The sequence below is a fragment of the Vigna unguiculata genome, chromosome 2 (assembly GCF_037176805.1).
Source record: "Vigna unguiculata cultivar grain cowpea cultivar isolate G323 ecotype 2 chromosome 2, ASM3717680v1, whole genome shotgun sequence".
NCBI classification, from domain to species: domain Eukaryota; kingdom Viridiplantae; phylum Streptophyta; class Magnoliopsida; order Fabales; family Fabaceae; genus Vigna; species Vigna unguiculata.
In genome coordinates this window covers 6254873-6277334 of record NC_140793.1, presented here as the reverse complement: position 1 = coordinate 6277334, position 22462 = coordinate 6254873, and the positions used below count along the sequence as shown (strand labels likewise).

The window sequence follows — 22462 nt, the reverse complement described above, 5'->3', positions numbered from 1 at the left end:
TTTCTCCTCATTCTTAGTGACAATTTTCTTTTTTCTTTTTTAATCAAAAGTCATCCAAAATGACTCAGAAACCAACACCATACTCTCTTATTCACTATCTTTTTTTTTTTTTTCTGTCCCTTTTCCATTCATTATTTAATGAATGTAAATTTTAATTTAGTGTTTTTATGTATTTTAATTTTATCTCTTTATTATATTTTTAATTTTGATTAATGTCATAGTTATTATTATTCTCATGTCAATAAGTATAGTGGCACTAAAGACATTCCCTTTATATATTAAATATATTTTAATATTAATTAATATGACGGTTATTGTCTCAAATACACAAGTATATTCACATTATATGCTCCCATTATATATTAATATATTAATTGTATATTATATTTATACTTTTATATCACTTATAAGTAAATAAACAAAAAGTCAAACTCAAAATTCATATTTACAATAAAGAATTTTAGTATAATTTGCTCTTAATATTTGTATGCCAATACAGATCCCAATGATATCTATTTTTTTTTTTTTTGTTTGAGTCAACTAAGAGAAAACAAACTTTATTCTGGTTACACTGAAGAAAATGTCTCTATTTATGGTTATATTATACTTCATACAAAATAAATGTATAAAACAACTATATTCCTAAAATCTTAAATCAACACCTTAATAAAATAATAATTAAAAAACAACAAATTAGGCACATTGCATTTAATTTAATTGAATTTATACGGTGGATGCGTGGTGAATAAGCCATGAAAATTCATAATCTTTCCTTTAACATTGGCACATAAGCTTAACCCAACCCTAGATCTTCCTTCTTCAACAACACCAACCTTCTTCCTTCTTTTCAACTCAACAACATTACATCACATACACTTGTTTCTCAGATCTCTCCCAGATTCCCTCACACGCTTCCTCTATCAAAAACACCCCACAATTCTTCCTGTGTAAGTCTTCTTCATCAACAATATTCCACCTTTGAGCCTCAAAATCCCTCAATTTTGCATTCCATCTTGTGGGATCCACTTGAATTGCACTGGATTTGAAACCCCACTAAACAAAATCACATTTTTTCCACTGGGTATGCTTTGTATGTGACTGTACTGTGTAGTGCATTGTAGGCATCGAGTTCTCATGGCAATGCCATCGGGAAACGCGGTCATGCCGGAAAAACTGCAGTTTCCGGCTGGCGGTGGTGCTGCCAGTGGCGGCAGTGAGATCCAGTATCGCCATCAGCAGTGGTTTGTTGATGAGAGGGATGGTTTTATCGGTTGGCTTCGCAGTGAATTCGCCGCTGCGAATGCCATTATAGACTCCTTGTGCCACCATTTGCGTGTTGTTGGTGAGCCTGGGGAGTATGATATGGTTGTTGGGGCAATTCAGCAGAGGAGGTGTAATTGGACCCAGGTGCTGCTTATGCAGCAGTACTTTTCTGTGTCTGAGGTTGTATATGCACTGCAGCAGGTAGCCTGGAGGAGGCAGCAGAGGTTTGTGGATCCAGCAAAGACTGGCTCCAAGGAGTTTAGGAAGTTCGGTTCGGGGTTTAGGCAAGGGCAGAACAGGACTGAGGCTTCCAAGGAAGGTTATAATTCTAGGAATGAGGTTGCCAAAGAAGGTTATAATTCCAGGAATGAGGCTGCCAAGGAAGGTTATAGTTCTAACGGAGGGTCTTTTGGTCGCGAGATAAATGCTGTGGCTGTTGCTGGAGGTGTGGAAAAAGGGACTCGTGTGATTGATAAGAATGGAGAACTTAACTCTGGTGGCAAGGTTGGGACCATGGATAACAATAGTATAGCATCTCCTGAGGAGAGTAAAGGTAAATAATGGACCTTTTGGAAGACACACTCATATATTTATGTAGTATATATATATATATATGTTTGTGTGTGTGTATATATATCTATATATATGTTTGTGTGTGTATATATATATATATATGAATGGATGAATGTATCATGGTTTCAGATATGGTCTCATATTTTGGTTGCTTGGGCAGATGCTGTTACAAATGATCAACTTGATGGCATTTTGAATGGCTCTGGGAATTCTCAAGGATCTCTGTCTAGCTCAGAATGTGAAGCTGCGGGTGTAAATGAAGAATGTACATCAAATTCTGAAGGTTTTTGTTACTTCTAACAGTTATTAAATCTAGAGGACGTATAGGACTATGTTAGATTAATGCATTAATTTTTTAAATCAGTAAATGAGGCTCAGGATGTGTCCCAGATCTTCCTTGTGTTTGCCTTTGGCATACAATGTTATATGCCTGTTTACTGGCATACCAAATGAAAACACTCTCTTACTTGCAGTCTCACACGTAGAGTCACATTCAATTATAGGATCAGAGTCAGCATATAGTCTTAATTCGCCTTGCATATTGATTCAATTATTTCGATTCCTGTGCTGTGTTCCAGGAAATGATTCACATTCTATGCAAAATCAAAATCAGAATGCTTCTACCATGGGAAAAACTTTTACTGGCAACGAGATGTTTGATGGGAAGATGGTAGGGTCCTTTAAATGTTAGTTTGCTTTTATTCATTTCTTGTTATTTCTTTCTTGATGTCTAATACCTCATAAATTTTCTTCCATTCCTTATTTTAACATTCTATCTGTAAAGTGTTCCTGTTTTAATATGTTAGGTGAATGTGGTTGATGGACTGAAGTTATATGAAGATTTAATTGATGGTACGGAAGTTTCAAAACTTGTTTCATTAGTCAATGATCTGAGAGTTGCTGGAAAAAGAGGACAATTTCAAGGTAAGTGTACTGTGTCCCATGCTAGCATGCTGGGAGGAACTGTCACTGCTTTTTTTAAACTTTCATTGATTTGTATGCAATACTCAGTGACTTTGACCATATTCTGAAAATGGCGGTTCAGTGAGAAATAACAATATACTGGTATATACTTTTCTGTATTCCATTCTACTAGTTGAATAGTTGTCAACAAAGAATTATTTGGAATCACCATGATGCTAACTAACAATTGCAAAGTGGTAGAATAGCCTTTGCTTAAACTGAGTCAAATACTTGTTGCAATATGCATTTTCAGACCCTTAAGCTTGTTGCGAATACACACACATAGATTTCCATTTTAATAATATTATGAATTATCATCAATAAGCACCAACACCATCAGAATTCACCTTGCACGGTTCTAAGGCTTAGATCTTCCTCTTTTTCCCTGTCATTTTGTATGATGGACTCAGATACTTAAAACCAAGTAACGTGTGGTGTGGTATGCTGTGCTAAAGTTGTGTGAAAGTCTTATTTGACCTGACTTTATATTTACACTCTTGAGAATTCTATCCAAAACCAATTATCCTCTTAAAATTCTGCCTTTCAAGCAACTTTAAAGTTTACATGGGCAAAGAAACATTTAATGCTAATTATATTTCTTATAAAATGAGTAGGTTTCCACTTTCCATTTATGGAATGTGATCTGTTACTGAATTTCCTAAAGAATGAGAGAAGAGGTCATTCATTTCATCTATAGGATGTAAAGAAAGGATGCTTCTTTTTGTGTATTCGTTACTGTTCTACAAACCTAGAATTTTCGCCTATATTATGGAAATCCTTTTTAACAACCAATGAAGGTTGAGTCTCTCTCGTTGTAAATCCATTTTTCTAAACTTGTCTATTAGTACTCATTCAGAAGTGTTGTATTTTCCAATTTGTTGGGACATGGCTCCCAAAGATCTACCATATCATTACTCATACACACACATATATTATGTTTGAATAAATGAAGTTAATTTTGCTACTAAAACATTACAGGTGCTTCTCTAATGCAAATACCTTTTCTTTTAATATCTGCTAATTGCTAATGATTTATCTTAAATAGGAAGTCAGACATTTGTGGTATCAAAGAGGCCTATAAAAGGACGTGGAAGGGAAATGATTCAGTTAGGTGTTCCCATTGCTGACGCACCACCCGATGTGGACAATGTAACTGGAATCTCCAAAGGCATGTCATCTCATGCATATTTATTTTATACAGATCATCAGTATAGTTCATGCATTTTTGTCTTTGCAGCCATGCTATTTGTCTTTCACTACCCTCTCGTGGTACAAGTAACAATTGATGAAGTTCCACCATGTTACTCGATCACTGGGCCTAGTAAACACAAGGTCCAAGCACCAGCGTGGATGAAGGATTATATTTTAAATTAGGATCTTTATTTTATTTCCTTGTGAACCCTTGTTTTTGGGCCAAGGTCCCATTGATATGTGTGTGGGTGACTCTATCCTACAAAGATAGGACAATAGAATACCGTGTGATGTTTGTCTTTTCTATTTCGTTGTTGGACATTTCTTTTTAGGGTAGTAGCGGGTGCCTTACAAAGTGGTGCTTTTGTGACCAGCCTACATGCTTCCCAAATCTTCCCAATATACCAATTACCTCAAAAAACTATCCATGAGCTATACAAATCTATGCAAGCTTGTATGGAAGCTCAAGACAACCATCAATTGAAATCACTATTTCAATTGACATAGGCAGTTCTCACAACATATTACAACCCCGCCTTGCTCACCATTTACAACTTGCTGCTACTCCCATTTCTCACCCTTCCCATCCCTATATAATCCTTTTTCTACATGCCAGATTTTTTCCAAACCACATGGTCTTCTACTTCCTTGGGCCTATGATCATTATATCATCCTTTTTCCTAACTCACCACATACAAAGATTCGCCCTTATCCTTACCCTTACCTTCACTTTCAGATAAAAGAAATTACTTCCTTTATTCATGAAATGTTAAAGGTTATAATCACTTCCAACACCACCCCCTTTTCTTCCCTGATATTAATAGTGAAAAACTAAAGTTGGTACATGACGCATTTGTGTTGACTACATATCACTAAATATAGTTACAATTAAAGACAAATTTCAAATTCCTACTATTGATGAGCCATTTGATGAGTTAGGTACTACTACCAATTTCTCTAAGATTGATTTGTGTTCCAGATACCACTAAATCTGTGTGGTTCCCTAAGACAGACACAAAACTGCTTTCAAAACAACAGATGGTCTCTATGAGTTCTTAGTTATGCCTTTTAGCCTAACTAATGTCCCCTCCGCATTCCAATCAGCAATGAATGATTTACTAAGACCCATCTTGAGTTACTTGTATTGGTTTTCTTTGATGATATATACTAGTCTACAGTCTTCTAGTCTACCTGTCTTGGTTTCGAACCTACAATATTCTAAGCAATTTTAGGTCATATTTTTTAGTAGTTGCGGTCTCTCCTGATGATGGTAAAGTTTACGCTATTCTGCAATGTCCAGAGCCATTGGACTCTCATGGGGATCTATGGTTTTCTAGGCTTTGGTGCATTCTATAGATGATTCGTGCATCACTATACCACACTCAGCACTCCTTTCATTGATCTTCATTCAAACAAATTTTCCTGGTCTGAAAAGCCGCAATGAATGTTACGCAGTTACAACAACACATGGCTAAACTTTCCACTCTAGCATTGGAAGATTTTTCTAAACCACTTATTCTAGAATTTGATACCTCCTTTGTGGCAATTGGTGCAGTTCCGAGCTAAAATGGCCTCCGGCTCGCCTTTTTCAGCAGAAGATGTGTAGACTCCTCTAAAACTCTTCCATGTATGTTTGCAAAATGTTTGCCATATGTAAAATAATGGCTACAATCTTTTTAGGCGAACCATTCCAAATTTATACCGATCAAAAGAGCCTAAATTCATTGATGACAAACAATTCAAACACTAGAGCAATGAAAATGGAAATCCAAAACTGCAAGGATTTCAGTCTGAAATATTTTATAGACCTAGAAAACAAATGTTGTTACAGACGCTCTTTCCTGAAAACTTTCAAAACCCTTCACAATGACAGGAGTTCCCAAGGGCTCTCTTCGTCCCTCACCTCAGCTACTCCTCCCTCTCTTGAGTGACAACTCCACGCCTCTTTACCTCTAACTCACCCATCTAACCCAGTGAATTTCTACCCAATACCTCCTACTTTTCTCCCCACCCAAGTTAACCCATTGTCAAATGTACCATACCACCTAAATCATGCAATCAGAACTCTCACAAATGACCACATCGTCTCAGTTATTTCACATATCTCACTTATCCCACCTGTACCAAGCACACTTCCAATGCAACCGTTGGTGCTCTTTAAACTCCTGGGTCAATGCACAAGATCACCCCAACTCATCAATCCCACATCTTTCCCCACATTGGTCCATCACACAACCAACACCAGCCTCTCAACCCACGGCTATTCCTTTTCTTTCAGCAATCACTTCAACTTTGAGGGCAACTATTGAAGTGGAGGGTATTGTTACGCGACCTATGGTCAGTGGGCCTAGTAGATGCAGGGTCTCAGCACCATTATGCATGAAAGATTATATTTTATATTAAGATTTCTATTTTATGTTCTTGGACTCTTATTATGGGGCCAAGTTAGTCTAATCCTGCCCATCATTATATGAATGACTATATCCTACAAAATTAGGACAATGAAAAATCACTTGTCTTGTTTTTGTTTTTATGAGTTACGGTTGCCTTACACACCATTTGAATCTGACAGATAAGAAAGTAGAATCTATACCTTCTTTGTTCCAAGATATTATTGAGCGCTTGGCTGCATCACAAGTGATGACTGTGAAGCCTGATGCTTGCGTTGTGGATTTCTTTAATGAGGTTGCTTCTTCTTCCTTTGTTTTTTTGGGGGGTGGGGGGCAAGGAATTTAATTTATAATGGTGTAATATATTTTTACGTTACTTGGTATTGCAATAATCTGTAGGGTGATCATTCACAGCCTAATAGTTGTCCACCTTGGTTTGGAAGGCCTGTTTATACGCTTTTCCTAACTGAATGTGACATTACTTTTGGGAGAATAATTGTCTCGGACCATCCTGGGGATTATAGGGGTGCAGTCAAGCTTTCTCTTGTACCAGGGTAATATTTGTTAACCTTATCTATTTTTATGCGAGTGCTTCTGATATTTTTATTTGTCCAAAGGATCATTTTAAAATTAAAGAAGCCAATGAAATTGTGTTAATTCAATACGTAATTGTCTGCTCAACAATTTATTTGTATTACAAGTTATGGTTAGGCGTAGATCTAGTTAGGTCCATAGTGTAGGTATTAGATTCTACATTCACCGGAAAACAAAGCCCTCATTGCCTTCATTTTGACTTCGATCTTTAGTTTTTTTTGGATGATAGGTGAGTTATTGATGTTAAAGTCTGTAGTTGATAAATATATGTCTTGATGTTGAGTTAATCCATGAATAACAACATAGTTTAGTTAATTAATGAATTAGATGTTTGTCTCCAATTGAAATAAAGCAATGTGAATCAATAATTTTTAGTTCCTTTGATACACTGTTGAAGATAAGTTTTCTAAGGATTTTTATTCTTTCTTAAAGATGAAGTCTGTTTCTATTATATTATTGTAATTGTAGTTTGACTCTGGTTATAGAAAGCGTTTTTTCTGCCATGAGATATATGCCTGACAATATTTGTCAGTGCAGTGAAGCTTTTTCAACTGCAGCCTTTTTGTTTTTTGAATAAGGCTTTTGTTGAACTTGAATTTTTCTTTGCTTTTACATTTGCTGATGCTTATATAAGCAGATCATGCAGCATAATGTTGCTTGCTGTGCCCTTTAATCTCATTCTATACTGGATACACACCCTGACAGATACTTTTTAATTATCTTTTTTGTGTGGATTAGAATGCATTTATTATGTTTATAAAGACTTCTTTTCATTTTTTATTCAAAAATTCTCTTGTGGTTAAAATTTTATGATTTTAACGTCAGATAAATTTTATATACTACATTATAGTCTGTCATGTCCTGTGATTTTTAAATTTGCTGTTGGGTGAGCTTTCTCCTTATATGACCTATTTTTTCTGGCAAACAAAGGTCTCTTCTGGTGATGCAAGGGAAATCAACCGATCTAGCTAAACATGCACTTCCTTCCATTCCCAAACAACGGGTACTTGTGACCTTCACAAAGTCTCAACCAAAAAGTTCTCTGCCAAGTGATTCACAACGACTTGGTCCGCCGGTGACGTCTCATTGGACACCACCACCAAGCCGAACTCCCAATCACATGCGCCATCAATTAGGTCCGAAGCATTATCCCACTGTTCCGGCAACCGGAGTACTGCCGGCGCCGCCATCCATTCGAGCACCTCCAAACGGCATGCAGACATTGTTTGTGCCAGCAGCAGTTGCACCTCCCATTTCATTTCCTACCGCTGTGCCAATTCCACCTGGTTCAACCGGGTGGGCCTCTGCTCCTCAAAGGCATCCACCACCACGAATGCCTGTTCCGGGCACCGGAGTATTCCTCCCTCCACCTGGATCAGGCACCACTTCATCTCAACACTTACCTGACGGGAACCTGAACGGGGAAACTACTTCGGCCACGCCGGGAAAGGAAAGTTGGAAATCTAACCATAACACTACAAATTCCTCACCAAAAGATAAGGTGGATGGAAATATGGTAGGGAAAGAATGCAATGGAAATGCAGATGGAACTGAGGGTGAGGAAGATGTAGTGGGGAAAGATGACGAAAGTAATGACACGAGCGATGCAAACCATTGAACTACATGAGATAAGAAGGAAAAGGATATGGTAGCAACATTATGAGTATGAAGCAAATGTAAAGAGCGGCAAGATTGAACACGTCAAACGATAAGATACTGCAAAAGAGAGAACAAGGGAAGGAGGTGGGGCTTTTTGGTTCACTTCTTAATCCTTTTGTTTTCTCCATTCCTTTTTGGTTGTCTTATTATATTAACTTTTTAAAGCAAGGGAAACTCATTCTTAATTCAGATTTTCATTTTTCCTACCTTTGAATTATTTTATACATTTTTGCGGTTCGTAGTAATGTTTTCTTGTACTAGTTTTTTAGCAATTAGTATTAGACTTAGACTCGTGCGTCTTTTTATCTTCTTATTAGGTTTGAATTAAGAAATTTAGTATATACAGGGAAGTAATTGAAAATAAATAATATTATTTTTTTTTTTTCTTTATATTAAAGTAGTGGATTATAGAAAATATAATTAAAATAATAATAATAATAATAATAATAGATTATATACTAATGATAATATTAATAATAATAATAATATTAATAATAACAATAATACCAATATTAATAATATAAAAAATAATAAATTTGGATTTTTTTTGTTTTAAATTATAAAATTTACACTAATTGACTAATGATTAGTGATGTGTAGTAAAATAATATTGTTAAATGATCAAAATTTATAATTAAAATTTTGATTTATATATTATATTAAAATGAAATGTGTATGCATAAGTGATTGTTAAAGTAAGATGTAGGAATATTGTTGATTTGATTCCGTACAAATAAATATAACATGAAGTGGATGTTAAAGATTTTTAAATAAAAACACATGTATATATAGACATATAGACAACTTAGAAGAAAAATATTAAACAGGGGTTGACATATTGAATCAAAAAAGAAAAAGTTAAACTTAAAATATTCTAAACAAAAGTGACATGGATGTATCAATAATGAAGTTAAAGTAACATGCAAACTTATTGTGAGATGTAATTCCTATTAAAATAAGTTAGAGTAACATAAAATTGAAATTGAATTTTTTTTGAACATAAATACATACAGACATTGTTATCAATGAAGTCATTGTATAAAGGAAAAGGATTAAACATAAATCTTATAAATATTTTATTAAAATCAAACTAATTTATTACATATTTTGATTTCTCTATAAGAATGTAACAACTATTTACCCATAGTAACGTCACCCATTAGAAGAAAATCATTGAGTTTATTAGTAAGAAAGAATAGAAAGATATTATAATAAAATCAAAATACATTATGTAGTATGACATCATAACACTTGGCAGAAGTCTCAAGTGGCAACTTCAATTTCATCATAATTAACAACTACTCCATTTGAGGCCTCCTTTGAACGTAGTTGTGCAAAAACATCATCCATAGCAACATTCAGCCAAAACTTTTCTGGTTTTATGCAAATCAAGCCAACAAATTTTGCTAGTCATTCAAGTAATACCCTCTTTTAAAACCAACATATTGCACCAAGTATAGGTGCAATTCACCACATAATATTAGATGTTATATTTTCCAAAAGTAGAACAATAATTATATAAATCTGAAAAATAAGAGTATAAAGTTAAATTGATAAGAACTATGAAATTAATCACATAATATTTATGACCTTTAAGATAACATGATGGATGGTATTAAGATCAAGTAATTTCTCACCTCTAAAGTCTTTTTCTTATCATATATAAACTTTGACAATTTTCTCATCAACTCCTTCCTATCAGCGCCAACTATGGCCTTGTTGATCTATGGAATAATATAAAAATAATAATACTCGAGAAATAAAAAAATATTGATCCCCATCATATAAATTTTGAAGAAAAAAATTACAATGTACTTCTTGATATCTTAAAATTCGTAAACATATGCAAAACCAACTACTTATATTTATGCTATATACATTGTTGAGTAGATAAATAAAAGCAGTTAACCAATTACATTTCACTATGTAGTCACGTTAATGAGTTTATGATGAAAAAAATAACATTTGAAAGTACGTTGAACACCAATCATCTAGCACTTGAAAAAGTATACTAGCATTGTTGGGCCTTCCACCATCATTGTAGTTCCATTGCTCCATCACATCATTGGTTTGCTTCTTTTTCTTCCATTGCTCCATCACATCTAGGTTGCTTCTTTTTCTTCCATTACTCCATCAAATCATTGGTCACATCTTCCATCACATCATGGTTGCTTTATTTTAAAAATTAGCGCTCAAAATAAAATTACATAAAAGTCCTTATACATGTGTCAAGAGGAGAAGAAATTGAATCATACGATAATTACGGAAATACCCTGATTTTTGACATGTGTCAAAAAAAGAAGATGGTTCATACAAGTAATTGCAACAATGATATGTTTTCTTAGTGATATAGTAGATAGTATATGGTATATTTTCTTAGTGATATAGTAGACTTTTTCGATTTCAATCCCAACTGCAAAACAAAAAAACCTAAGAACCATGAAGTAAAATCAAATAAGAAAACAAAACCTAGAAAACCTAAAAATAAAGCTTAACGGAAGAAGAAAAATTTTGCTTCTTTTTCTTCCATTGCTCCATCACATCATTATTGGTCACATCTTCCATCACATCATGGTTGCTTTATTTTAAAAATTGGCGTTCAAAATAAAATTACATAAAAGCCCTTATACATGTGTCAAGAGGAGAAGAAATTGGATCATAATTTAATTACAAAAATACCCTAATTTTTTACATGTGTTAAAAAAAGAAGATGGCTCACATTAGTAATTATATTAACGATATATTCTTTTAGTGATATAGTAGATAATAGATGGTGTATTTTCTTAAAGTTATAATAGACTTCTTCGATTTCAATCCCAACTGCAAAACCAAAAAACCTAAGAACCAAGAAATAAAATCAAATAAGAAAACAAAACCTAGAAACCTAGAAATAAAGCTTAACGGGAAGAAGAAAATGTTTGCTTGTTTTCCTTCCATTGCTCCATCACATCATGCTTTGCTTCTTTTTCTTCCATTGCTCCATCATATCATTGGTCACATCTTCCATCACATCATGGTTGCTTTATTTTAAAAATTGGCATGGTTGCTTTATTTTAAAAATTGGCGCTCAAAATAAAATTACATAAAAGTCCTTAGACATGTGTCAAGAGGAGAAGAAATTGGATCCAACAATAATTACGGAAATATCCTGATTTTTGACAGATGTCATAAAAAGAAGATTGGCCACATTAGTAATTGCATTAATGGTATATTTTCTTAGTGATATAGTAGATGGTATATTTTCTTAGTGATATAGTAGACTTCTTTGATTTCAATTCCAACTACAAAACCAAAAAACCTAAGAACCATGAAATAAAATCAAATAAGAAAACAAAACCTAGAAAACGTAGAAATAAAGCTTAACGGGAAGAAGAAAATGTTTGATTCTTTTTCTTCCATTGCTTAATCACATTGTAATAATAACTTGTCTTTTCAAGTTTTTTCATTTTTCAAACGTTTTATTATTGTAATAATTTAATTAAATTATTTTTTTAAGTATTGACTATTGGTTTTCATTATAAGATATTGTGTTAAAAGTGTTGTATGAAATGAGTAGGTTAGTATTCATTTAAAAATACAAAATGATATAGAATTAAATGCTTACTACTATCATTGAATATAGATGATAACTTGTCTTTTCAAGTCTTTATAATTTTCAATTATAACGTTTTCTTTTGCTATTGTAATAATAACTTGTCTTTTCAATTCTTTTCATTTTTTAATTTTGACGTTTACTTTTATGATTGTAATGATAACTTGTCTTTTCATTTTTCAATTTGTCATTTGCTTTTGTTATTGTAATAATAACTTGTCTTTTCAAGTCTTTTAATTTTACAATTTTGACATTGACTTTTTGGTAGACAACTTTTGTCGCCTAAACTGTCCCAAACAAACTGAATTAATCACCCTTTACTAATGCAGTATAAGGATCAACTTAGGTCAGTCCAAGAACGGAGCCAATGCAATGAGTGGATTGAATGCTAAATACATGTTTTTGGGAGATTTTTTAAAGCATAAAAGATAGATAATAAAACTGAAATAAAAGCAATTAAAAAGTACTAAACTAAGAAAACTAAATTCATTTAAAATACTAGACTGTTACACATATAATTCAAACAAAAAGAAATAATTCAAGACTAAAGATTAACTCCACAAATTAAACTAAACTACATGCAAGAATTTAAACTGAATTACGAGTATGCCATGACAAGAATAAATGCAATGCAGAATGCATGATGTGATATGGAATCTGAATGGGAATGGTGGATGGTGCATTAGATCTAAAAAGAGAGTGAAAGTGAACCTAGATGAAATAAAGCATGCATGAATGCGTAGCTGCAATTCAGTCAAATGCAGCCACGCTCAAATTATTGCGAATGCAGCCCCTACACATAATACACTAATGTTGTTGTTGTTTGAAAAAAAACTGAAAGAATATGGTATCAGAGAAATTAGAGCTTGCAACAACCTAAATGCATGACTGCAGAATCAGAATTGAGCAATAACAGTGGACCATAAATGCTGCTAAAAATGAATGCAAGATAAGCTTCACACAAGTACAAGTTGATATGCATGAATGAGTGGATCCTAGGCTGTTACAAGTGCAAACTGGTCACTGAAAGTGGTAAATGATAGCAGATTTGGGACAACAAAAACATGTTAGTTTGAACAAGTTGAGTGAGTTGAGCATTGTTGAATGATGAAACACAAGCCACTAGCGAAGAAATATTCCTAATGCATGATACCCTCAAAGCAATAAAACAGTGCCATGATCTTCATATTTCAGTCTAGTAAAACCAATCCCAAAATATCAGTCATATAGAATTGTGCAAAAATTAACATTGTATTGAAAATCCCATAGAACCCCAAAGAAAAACTCGAGAGCTCCCCTGCTCTCTCTATTCCCCCTTTTTCCAGATTCCAGCCCCCTCCACTCTGTCCCAATTGCCTCTCCAAATTTCCAACAAAATCCTGCCAAAAGCTGCAAAAGCTGATTCTCCTTTTTTGAGTGTGTGTGCTGCTCGTCCAAACATAATTTTCTTCTGTTTTGTCTCCTGATTTGGCAATGGTAGCTAACCCTAGATCAGCTCCCTTTTTTGGGCCATTCCATGTGCAGAGAAGAAGCCCATTAGGTGAAGAAAGGGTCTACTTCAAGGCTTTGCTAAATGCACCAAATTTTCAACGAAAACATGAGGTGGTTTTTTTGCCTTTGTAACTGCTGCCATCTTCCAGAGTAAACTGCATCTCGCACAAAATTCCAAAAATTGCTTTCTACCACTTCAATTAAAGCTCTTTGAGTGTAGAATCCAACACAACAAGAACCAACTCATTTGGACACCTGTAGAGAAAGTTATGATCAAAACAAGCAGCAAAGGTCAGTGCTGAAAAATCAGCGTTTTTCCGCCGCGCCTGGCGGCAGTAGGGTAGCGCCAGGCGAGAATGTGACAGTGGAAAATGATCCTTTAAGATGTGCCGGATGGTAATAAATACCGCCAGGCGATACTGCAGATTCTGAAAACAACTTTAAAATATCACATTTTTAAGCTAAAATTGAAAGATAAAGGAAACTAAAATGGCAAGTGAGGGCAATAAGCTTCAATATGAAGGTATAGAAATTGAGTTATCACTTTTGTTATTTGTGTTTTCATTTTTCAACTTGGCGTTTGCATTTATTATTGGAATAATAACTTGTATTTTCAAGTCTTTTTATTTTTCAAACAATTTTTTATTGTAATAATTTAATTAAATTATTTTTTTAAGTATTGAATATTGGTTTTCATTATCATATATTATGTTAAAAGTGTTGTATGAAATCAGTGGGTTAGTATTCATATAAAGATACAAAATGATATAGAATTAAATGTTTACCACTATCAATGAATATAGATGATAACTAGTCTTTTCAAGTCTTTTCAATTTCCAATTTTGACGTTTGTTTTTGTTATTGTAATAATAACTTGTCTTTTCAAGTCTTTTCATTTTTCAATTATTACGTTTACTTTTGTTGTTGTAATGGTAACTTGTCTTTTCATTTTTCAACTCGACATTTGCTTTTTGTTATTGTAATAATAGTTTGTTTTTTCAAGTCTTTTCAATTCCCAAATGTTTTCTTTTGTTATAGGATTCATTCCTTTGACTTCTAGACATGCCTCTTGCGTCTGGATAAAAAATACTTCCATTGAAGCTATAAACCTCAATAAAAGTCTGCTAAAATCAGAAAAAGAAGAACATTACTTCAACATTAATATACAAAAAGGGAATGAAAACATATTTAAAACTAGTAAAAAAATAACAAAAGCATAAATAAATTTTAGAAGCAATATAATAAACAAAAATGCCCCCTTTCCTCCAACCCACAACTATTTTGCACTGTGTGCATCACATTCCAACACCAATTGAGAAGAAAATGAGAAAGAGAGCATACTTACGTACCAGAAAATCCAATTCAAGAACGAAGATAAAAAAGACATTGGATTACATAATACCTAACCTTCAAGAAGAAGGAAAACTTAACCTTTAAACAAAATAATGAAATGATAAAAATTGTACCTTTTGAAAATCAAACCTTTTAAAACTTATATTTATCCTTTTGCTTGAAAACATCATGTTGATCTTCAAGAGCTATTTGGTCTTCTCTTTAATATCTTCTAAAAATTTTAGAAGAATAAATCAAAGAAGAAGAAGACAATGAACAAAAGTTTAAACTTTAACATAAGAAGGAGAACATAAGCGCATACAAAAGAATAGTTTCTAAGAAAAAAAAACTTTACTAAACTATCAATTACGAAATAAAAGTAAGACAACATCAGAAACTTCTTTACGAACAAACACAATGATGAACGTTTGGCAAGTGAACAAATCATTAATGTAGTAATAAAATATCGTCCTTTGGGATTGACTTGTTGAATACTAGATTCCTAATTTACATAATTTTGAGCAAATGCGAATCAATAGAATTGCAAGCATAAAATTTATAACAAAAACTTTAATCAATAGAAGAAGCGTTATAGGATTGATTTCGTACTTTTTCCTATAGAATTCTACTCCTTTCCAATCGATGGAAGTAATGTAATCATCCACTTGAGTTTACTGAGAGTTGTTTTACCCCTAATCCCTTAGTAGGTAAAATCTATTCATAGAATTCGAACCCCCAATTCCTTAGGCACTTTACAAAAATTCAATAAAATCATGAAAAATCAATAATCATCTCTATTGCAAACTAATTAAATATGCCCAATTTTCCAATTGTGACATAATCTAACCTGTCTTGTTTATAATCGCAAGCAGTCCTCAATTTCCCAATTGCAAAATTGCTCATAAATAAACGATAAAACCATAAATAGAGCACTGAGATGAAGAACATTAACAAAACGTCAAATGTAAAGAGTAGAACTTATAATCCAAAGTCTTACATCAATCCTCCAACAAAAGGAAATTAGTTATGCATAATGAAAAGAAAAACTCCAAACGGTAGGCCAAGCAACTAACGAAAAACAGAGAGGAGAAAGAAGAAGTTTTTTTCGTGAACGCCTTCCTTTTATCTTTTCCCACGTTCTCTCCTTTGTTGATGTGATTTTCTCTCTCCTCTAACCGTTTCCCCCTATCTCACCTCTTTATATTTTCTTTTCCTTTTAAATCTTTGTCAGTCCACGTAATTTTTAAATTTCTCGTTGAAAAATCCACAGGTTGTGGAAGAATCCATAGGCCACTTGTGGAACACACTGTTTTGCGCATGATCTTCTAAAGTAAACTTCACAGGTCATGGAAAAACCCATCAGGCACCTGTGGAACACACTGTTTTATATCCTCCAATTTGAAGCAAAAACCACAAGTCGTGGAAAAATCCACCAGGCACATGTGGAACAAGCTGTTTTGAAACTCGCATTTTTGAAGCCAAATTCACAAGTCGTGGAAGACTCCGCCAGACACTTGTGGAACATGTTATTTTGTGTCTAACTTACTCACTTTAGACTTGTTTACTCAAACAATGCACCAATCCAAATGTATTATCTGAAACTAGATAATGCATGATGAAATTAGTCCAATAATGCACAAATGAATAAAAATGCCCTAATCTAATGCATGAATATACATATATATATTATTTGCTCATCAAATTCTCCCAAGCTTAGACTTTTGCTTATCCTCAAGCAAAGAAAATGTAGTGAAACAACATAACAAATGCAAATAGAATGATGAGTTAGTATCTAATCTCAAAGCTAAATTCATCCAAAAATATTATAGATACACACATTCCACATATGTTAGGTCCCTAAGTGCAATTTAATCAATGAGTAAAGACACAAGACACTAAGGAGGAGAATCTTTGATGTGTTCTTAAAGTTCTCTACAAAAAGCATATCTTCTTAGGTTTCTAGCCTAGAAAATACTTACCTGCTAACTAAGCATGGATCCTCCACTCAAATGCTTTGCACTTACCACACCAGTCTCAAAGGAGTGTCTCTTTTTCCAGTAACTAACAGTCTTAAAGGGATGCCCATTTCATTTATTAATATTAATAATTATACTCTCCTCTTTTTTTTTTTCTTTTTCTTTTTTTTTCATTTTTTATATTGTGAAATTGATAGACATTTCTCCCGTAACCAAATGCAGTAGGTGTCACCTTAGAAACCTAAAAAGAACCTCTTTAAGTCTATCACTAAAAAAATATCTTCCTTACATGTCAAGTGTCAAGACCTCCTCTTGTGTAGTGTGTGAGTTCCCCAATAATTATCTAATGTGCTTCCCAAAATATAATTGAATAAACTTAGACTTGAGTTAGATTGATGTGTATACTATACAAATGAAATGCAACAACTAACATGCAAGTGACTCTCCCATGTTTAGATGTCTAAGTTGTCCCAAACATAAACAAAATAATTAAGAATAGAAGGGATATAACTCACAAAATTACTGATGGTGGAACCAGTGCATTGTTGTCGACGTTGAAAGTAGCTTTGCTTGTGAAATGACGAGGTTGTTGCTGCTTTAAAATTAGCAAAGTCTGCAACCCCATGGCAAAGTATTAATAACTAGAAACTTCTCATCTAGAAACACCACTAAAATAGGTTGAACATCCTGGTCATCCTTATTAAACTTTAGTCTTGAAAGGTAATCAGTTATCAAATGTTGTTTCCCTTGCTTATCTCGGATTTCCATGTCAAACTCTTGCATTAAGAGAATCCAATGGATTGATCATGGCTTGACGTCCTTGGATGTCTCTTCACCTCCACCTTCACTCTTGTTTAGGTCTATTCTTCCTGTAGTACTGAACAATGGCTTGAGAACTTCTAGTTGATATGCGCAATGTACCACTTCTTTATCACTCACTTCTTCACTCAACTCCTTTGTTTGCATTCTAGATAACAAAGTTCTCTCTAATGGATTTTTCCTCACATGATTATCCATTTTCTCTAACACAAGAGACTCAATTATTCCAACCCGAAAACAATCCTTCTTGTCCACCTTGTGTTTTACTGCTTCATTTATAGAGAATGTGACTTTGTCATCAGCTACTTTTAACATCAATTCACCTTGTACATCTATCAATGCTCTTCCCGTGGCTAAAAATGGTCTTCCCAATATAATTGGGACATTAGCATCTTCTTCTGTGTCAAGGACCACAAAATCCACTGGAAAGATAAATTTATCAACCTTTACTAAGACGTCCTCCACTACTCCATAAGGATAAGTGTAACATCCCTAAGGAATATTACAAATTTTTTTTAATAAATAATTCCAAATTTAAAATAAAGTCCACATTTAATAAATCTATTTCCCAAAAACATAGGAAAATTAAAACTTTAATATAACAGTCATAAACCAAGAGTCCATAATAATAAAACTGAATTAAAATTCATTGGCTCCCGAAATGATTACATAATTATCTCAAACTAAAATAATAAATACATGTACAAAAATCCCAAGCTAGCCCACGCTCCGAGTCTAACCGTCTCCTGGCTCACCTGTCAAATCATCTATTCTCGGATAACAAGATATCCGATCATCGCTACATACACACAGATAGGGTGAGCTATGCACAATAAAGTATAAACAAATATATGAAATAAACATGTTTCCCAACCCAAAACAACATAAGTACAAAACTCATAATTTCCAAATCGCCCAACCATGACCTCATAGTCCTTCATGAGTCATATGCATGAACTAGGTCTTGGGACTTTCTTGTGCTCCCACAAAACTAACTCATTCGTGGTCCAACCCTATGAGCTTATCCCGCTCATAGTCCTGCCCTACAGACTCCTCGCCTGTAGTATAAACATCCAAGTCTCACACTTGGACCCTGGCACGCACGCAATCACCATACTATGGACTCCTCACCCAATAGTAGCCAACGGGAACATCACAGTTCCTTGCCCATCGTGCGCCCGACACATGCAATCACCATACTAAGGACTCCTCGCCCATTAGTAGCCGACGGGAACTCCACCAGTTCCATGCCCATCATGTGTCCAACCTCCGAGCACATCCCAAACCCCTATTGGACTTAGTCCTTCAAGTCCAAACATCACACCACATGCATATACAATCGATCCTTATGATAAACAACCAAAACACACTCACAAGCACATAAAAACAAAATAGTTCACATAAACTCACTTAAACTAGGGACCCCTCGCCCAAGCTAAGCCCTCTGCTTCGCTTAGGCTAGTTCGTGTCGCTTGGGCGAGTTTAAAAAACCACAATTACACGTTATCTCGCTTAGGCGAGATTCCCTCGCCTGGGCGAGTTGCACCATCGCTCAAAGCAACACCCTCCCCTCGCCTAGACGAGGAACCACTTAACCACGTCATTTCACATCGCGACCTCGCTCAGGCGAATGTCCCTTGCCTGAGCGAGACTGAGTCGTTCAAAACACCAATACTTCTCGCTTGGGTGAGATATCACGCTCAAAAGCGCTCAAGTTTCCTCGCGACCTCGCTTAGGCGAGTTGTCCCTCGCCTGAGCGAGACTAAGTCGCTCAACACCAAACCAAGGTCGACTGGGCGAGCAGCGCGACCCCAACTCAGACGTGAGGTTCTGCAACTCTTGCCTAGACGAGATAGACTCGCTTGGGCGAGGCTTGCAGAGTTCCCTCACTGTCACACACAGATTTTACCCAAAACAGTGTCAAACCATACCCAAACATATACCCCAAAACATGCAATCGATACCAATGTAATTATATTAGCAATTAGCACACAGAACCATGCTTTTCACACATCTTGACAACCACATTCGAGCATACAATCATCAATAACCTGAAGGACCAAAACCCTCCTCCCACAACACATTACCCATACATAATCATGCACCCGAACTCAATTACCCCAATTTCCAATCCCAGCACATCAGGTACGAATGTTTCCCAATCAAACAGGAACCAATTGGAACTCAAAATCATAACACTGAACAGATTATTGACATACGCAGAGTACAACTCCCCTAACCTGGATTATTGGATTAAAGTTTGAGATGAGGAATCCTAGATTCGCGCTCTCCTTCTTGGTCCAGCCCTTGCACACTCTCAACTCTCCTCACACTCTCCAATTCGTGCTTCTCACTACAGTAGTCCACCACAATTGCCAAAACCTTTCCCTTTACCTAAATTTTTGCTTTTATAGGTGCCTTTAAAATTGGTTTTAAAAATAAAACGGGATTGGCTTTTGTGTGGGCTTAATGGCTGGCTATTCAAGTCCCTAAGTGAGTGATTTTTCAACACCTACACTAGTTACCCTTCTGCTAGGTTTTCTTTACCCCTTCACCTTCATGCCACAACTAATAATTAGAAAAAATAAAGCTTATGCTTTACCCACCAAGGTTTGAACTCATGACCTTCCACTCATAAGGCCAAAGCACAACCACTATACCAAATCACATTTGATGATACCCTCCCATCAAAATAGTTTACCTCATTAATCCCATACTCATACATATTATAAAAAGGCAATAATAAAATAACAACACATAATTGGCATACATAGGACTCAAACCCAAGTCCTCTCACACAAACTAAAGTACTCTCAACCACATGAGCTAGTACTTTTCCATGTCACCTTAAACAACAATAAATATCATAAAGACGCCTTCTACCCGCATTAATTAATTAATTAATTAATTTTTCCCGGGTCTTATAATAAGCCACTGAACGATATGCTAATTGGAGAGTTATCATAGTGGGCTTCACTTCTCCAATACCCAATCTTCTAAAAATGGATAAAGGCATCAAATTGATGCTTGCTCCAAGATCACACAATGCCTTGCTCACCACTATATTTCCAACCTCACATGGAATCACAAAGCTTCCTGGATCCTTCAACTTGGGAGGTAACTTTTGTTTAATTATTGCACTACACTCCGTTGTGAGCATTGTGGTTTCATCTTCTTGAAGCTTCCTTTTCTTAGACAATAAGTCCTTCATAAATCTAGCGTAGCTTGGTATTTTCTCTAATGCCTCCGCAAATGCGATATTAATGTGGAGCTTCTTAAAGACATCAAGAAATCTTGCAAATTGTTTCTCTGGGTCTTTCTTCTTCAACCTTTGAGGGAATGGAATAGTAGGAACATGTTCTCTCATTTTTCCTTTTTCACTCTCTTCATTTTTTTCTCTTTCACTATTCTTCTCACAATTTTTACGGACATTTTTTTCACTCTCTTTTACAATCTCATCTCCTCGTGCATTTTTCTCACAACTCATATCACTATTTTTCTCATTTTCTACCAACCTCCCACTCATCAATTGAATTGCCTTACATTGCTCCTTTGTGTTTGGAATGGTGTCACTAGGAATGTTCCAAGAGGCCTCTCTGAATTTGATTCTTCAACTTCCAAATTGAAGCTTCCTGGTTGTTGAGATTAGTCATTGTCTTATTCATGAAATTAGAAGTATGCTCCATTAATTTCTCCACAACACTCTCCAAAGCAGACATTGTTTCCTTGGTTACTAGATTGTGCTTGATATTGATAAGAAGGCCTTGGTTGATTGGATTTGTTCGAAGCACTCCAAGGTTTGTTTGGTAGGCTTTTCCAATTTGAAAAATTATTAGCAAACTGATTTTGTTGTTGGCCTATTGCATTCACTTACGCCTCTTGTTGAGTTACTTGACACTTACCATTTTGATGCATTCCTCCACAAAAATCATATAAGGCGTTGTATTAACTGCTTTTGCTTGCATATTACCCAACTTCTGCATCAACTCAATAATTTTTTGTGTTAACAACTTGTTTTGGGCAAGGATAGCATCCAAGGTATTAACCTCTAACACTTTAACTTTTCTATTTTGCCAGTCAAACTGCATATTCACTGTATTACTTGCCATTAACTCAAGAGTTTCCAAAGCTTCCTCAAGTGTTTTCAAATTAAACAATCCTCCATTTGCCGCATCCGGAATTGCTTTAAAAGATGGTGCACGACCATTATAGAATATTTGGACTTGCAACCAATCTGGTAAAGCATGATGTGCACATTTCCTCAAGAGCTCATTGTACCTCTCCCAAGCCTCGTACAAAGATTCAGTTTCTTGTTGGACAAAAGTAGTGATTTCATTTCTCATTCTCGCTAACTTGGATGGAGGAAAGTATTTTGTTACAAATTTTGTAGCCATATCTTCCCATGTAGAAATACTGGCTTAAGGTTGTGTTTGAAACAAGTTTTAGCTTTATCCCGTATGAGAAAGGAAAAAAGCCTTAAGCGGATTGCATCATTTGAAACTCCATTAATCTTCAAAGGATCACAAATGGCCAAAAAATTCTCCAGATGAGAATTAGGATCCTCTGAAACTGCACCTCTAAATTGATTCTGCTGGATGACTGCTAATAGTGTAGGCTTG

The 22462-nt window shown here is 34.8% G+C and overlaps 1 protein-coding gene and 1 non-coding gene across 2 annotated transcripts; both read left to right on the top strand.

The window, feature by feature from the left end:
- The first annotated feature begins 766 nt into the window (after positions 1–766).
- Positions 767–8839, top strand: LOC114173307 (RNA demethylase ALKBH10B-like). Its single transcript, XM_028057601.2, has 8 exons — positions 767–1816; positions 1997–2119; positions 2415–2506; positions 2643–2760; positions 3845–3967; positions 6563–6675; positions 6780–6934; positions 7905–8839. The coding sequence occupies exons 1-8, from the start codon at positions 1135–1137 to the stop codon at positions 8590–8592; spliced, it is 2094 nt and encodes a 697-aa protein (XP_027913402.1). The 5' UTR covers positions 767–1134; the 3' UTR covers positions 8593–8839.
- A 13243-nt stretch (positions 8840–22082) lies between these two features.
- Positions 22083–22189, top strand: LOC114174761 (small nucleolar RNA R71). Its single transcript, XR_003602724.1, has one exon. It is a non-coding gene; the product is annotated as a small nucleolar RNA R71 (small nucleolar RNA).
- The last annotated feature ends 273 nt before the right edge of the window (positions 22190–22462 follow it).

Bases quoted from the DNA above. Each gene is read 5' to 3' on its own strand.
- LOC114173307 (XM_028057601.2), top strand. From the start codon at position 1,135: ATGGCAATGCCATCGGGAAACGCGGTCATGCCGGAAAAACTGCAGTTT. The intron at 2,120-2,414 runs GTTTTTGTTACT...GCTGTGTTCCAG, and splicing joins ATGTACATCAAATTCTGAAG to GAAATGATTCACATTCTATG. The intron at 6,676-6,779 runs GTTGCTTCTTCT...AATAATCTGTAG, and splicing joins TTGTGGATTTCTTTAATGAG to GGTGATCATTCACAGCCTAA.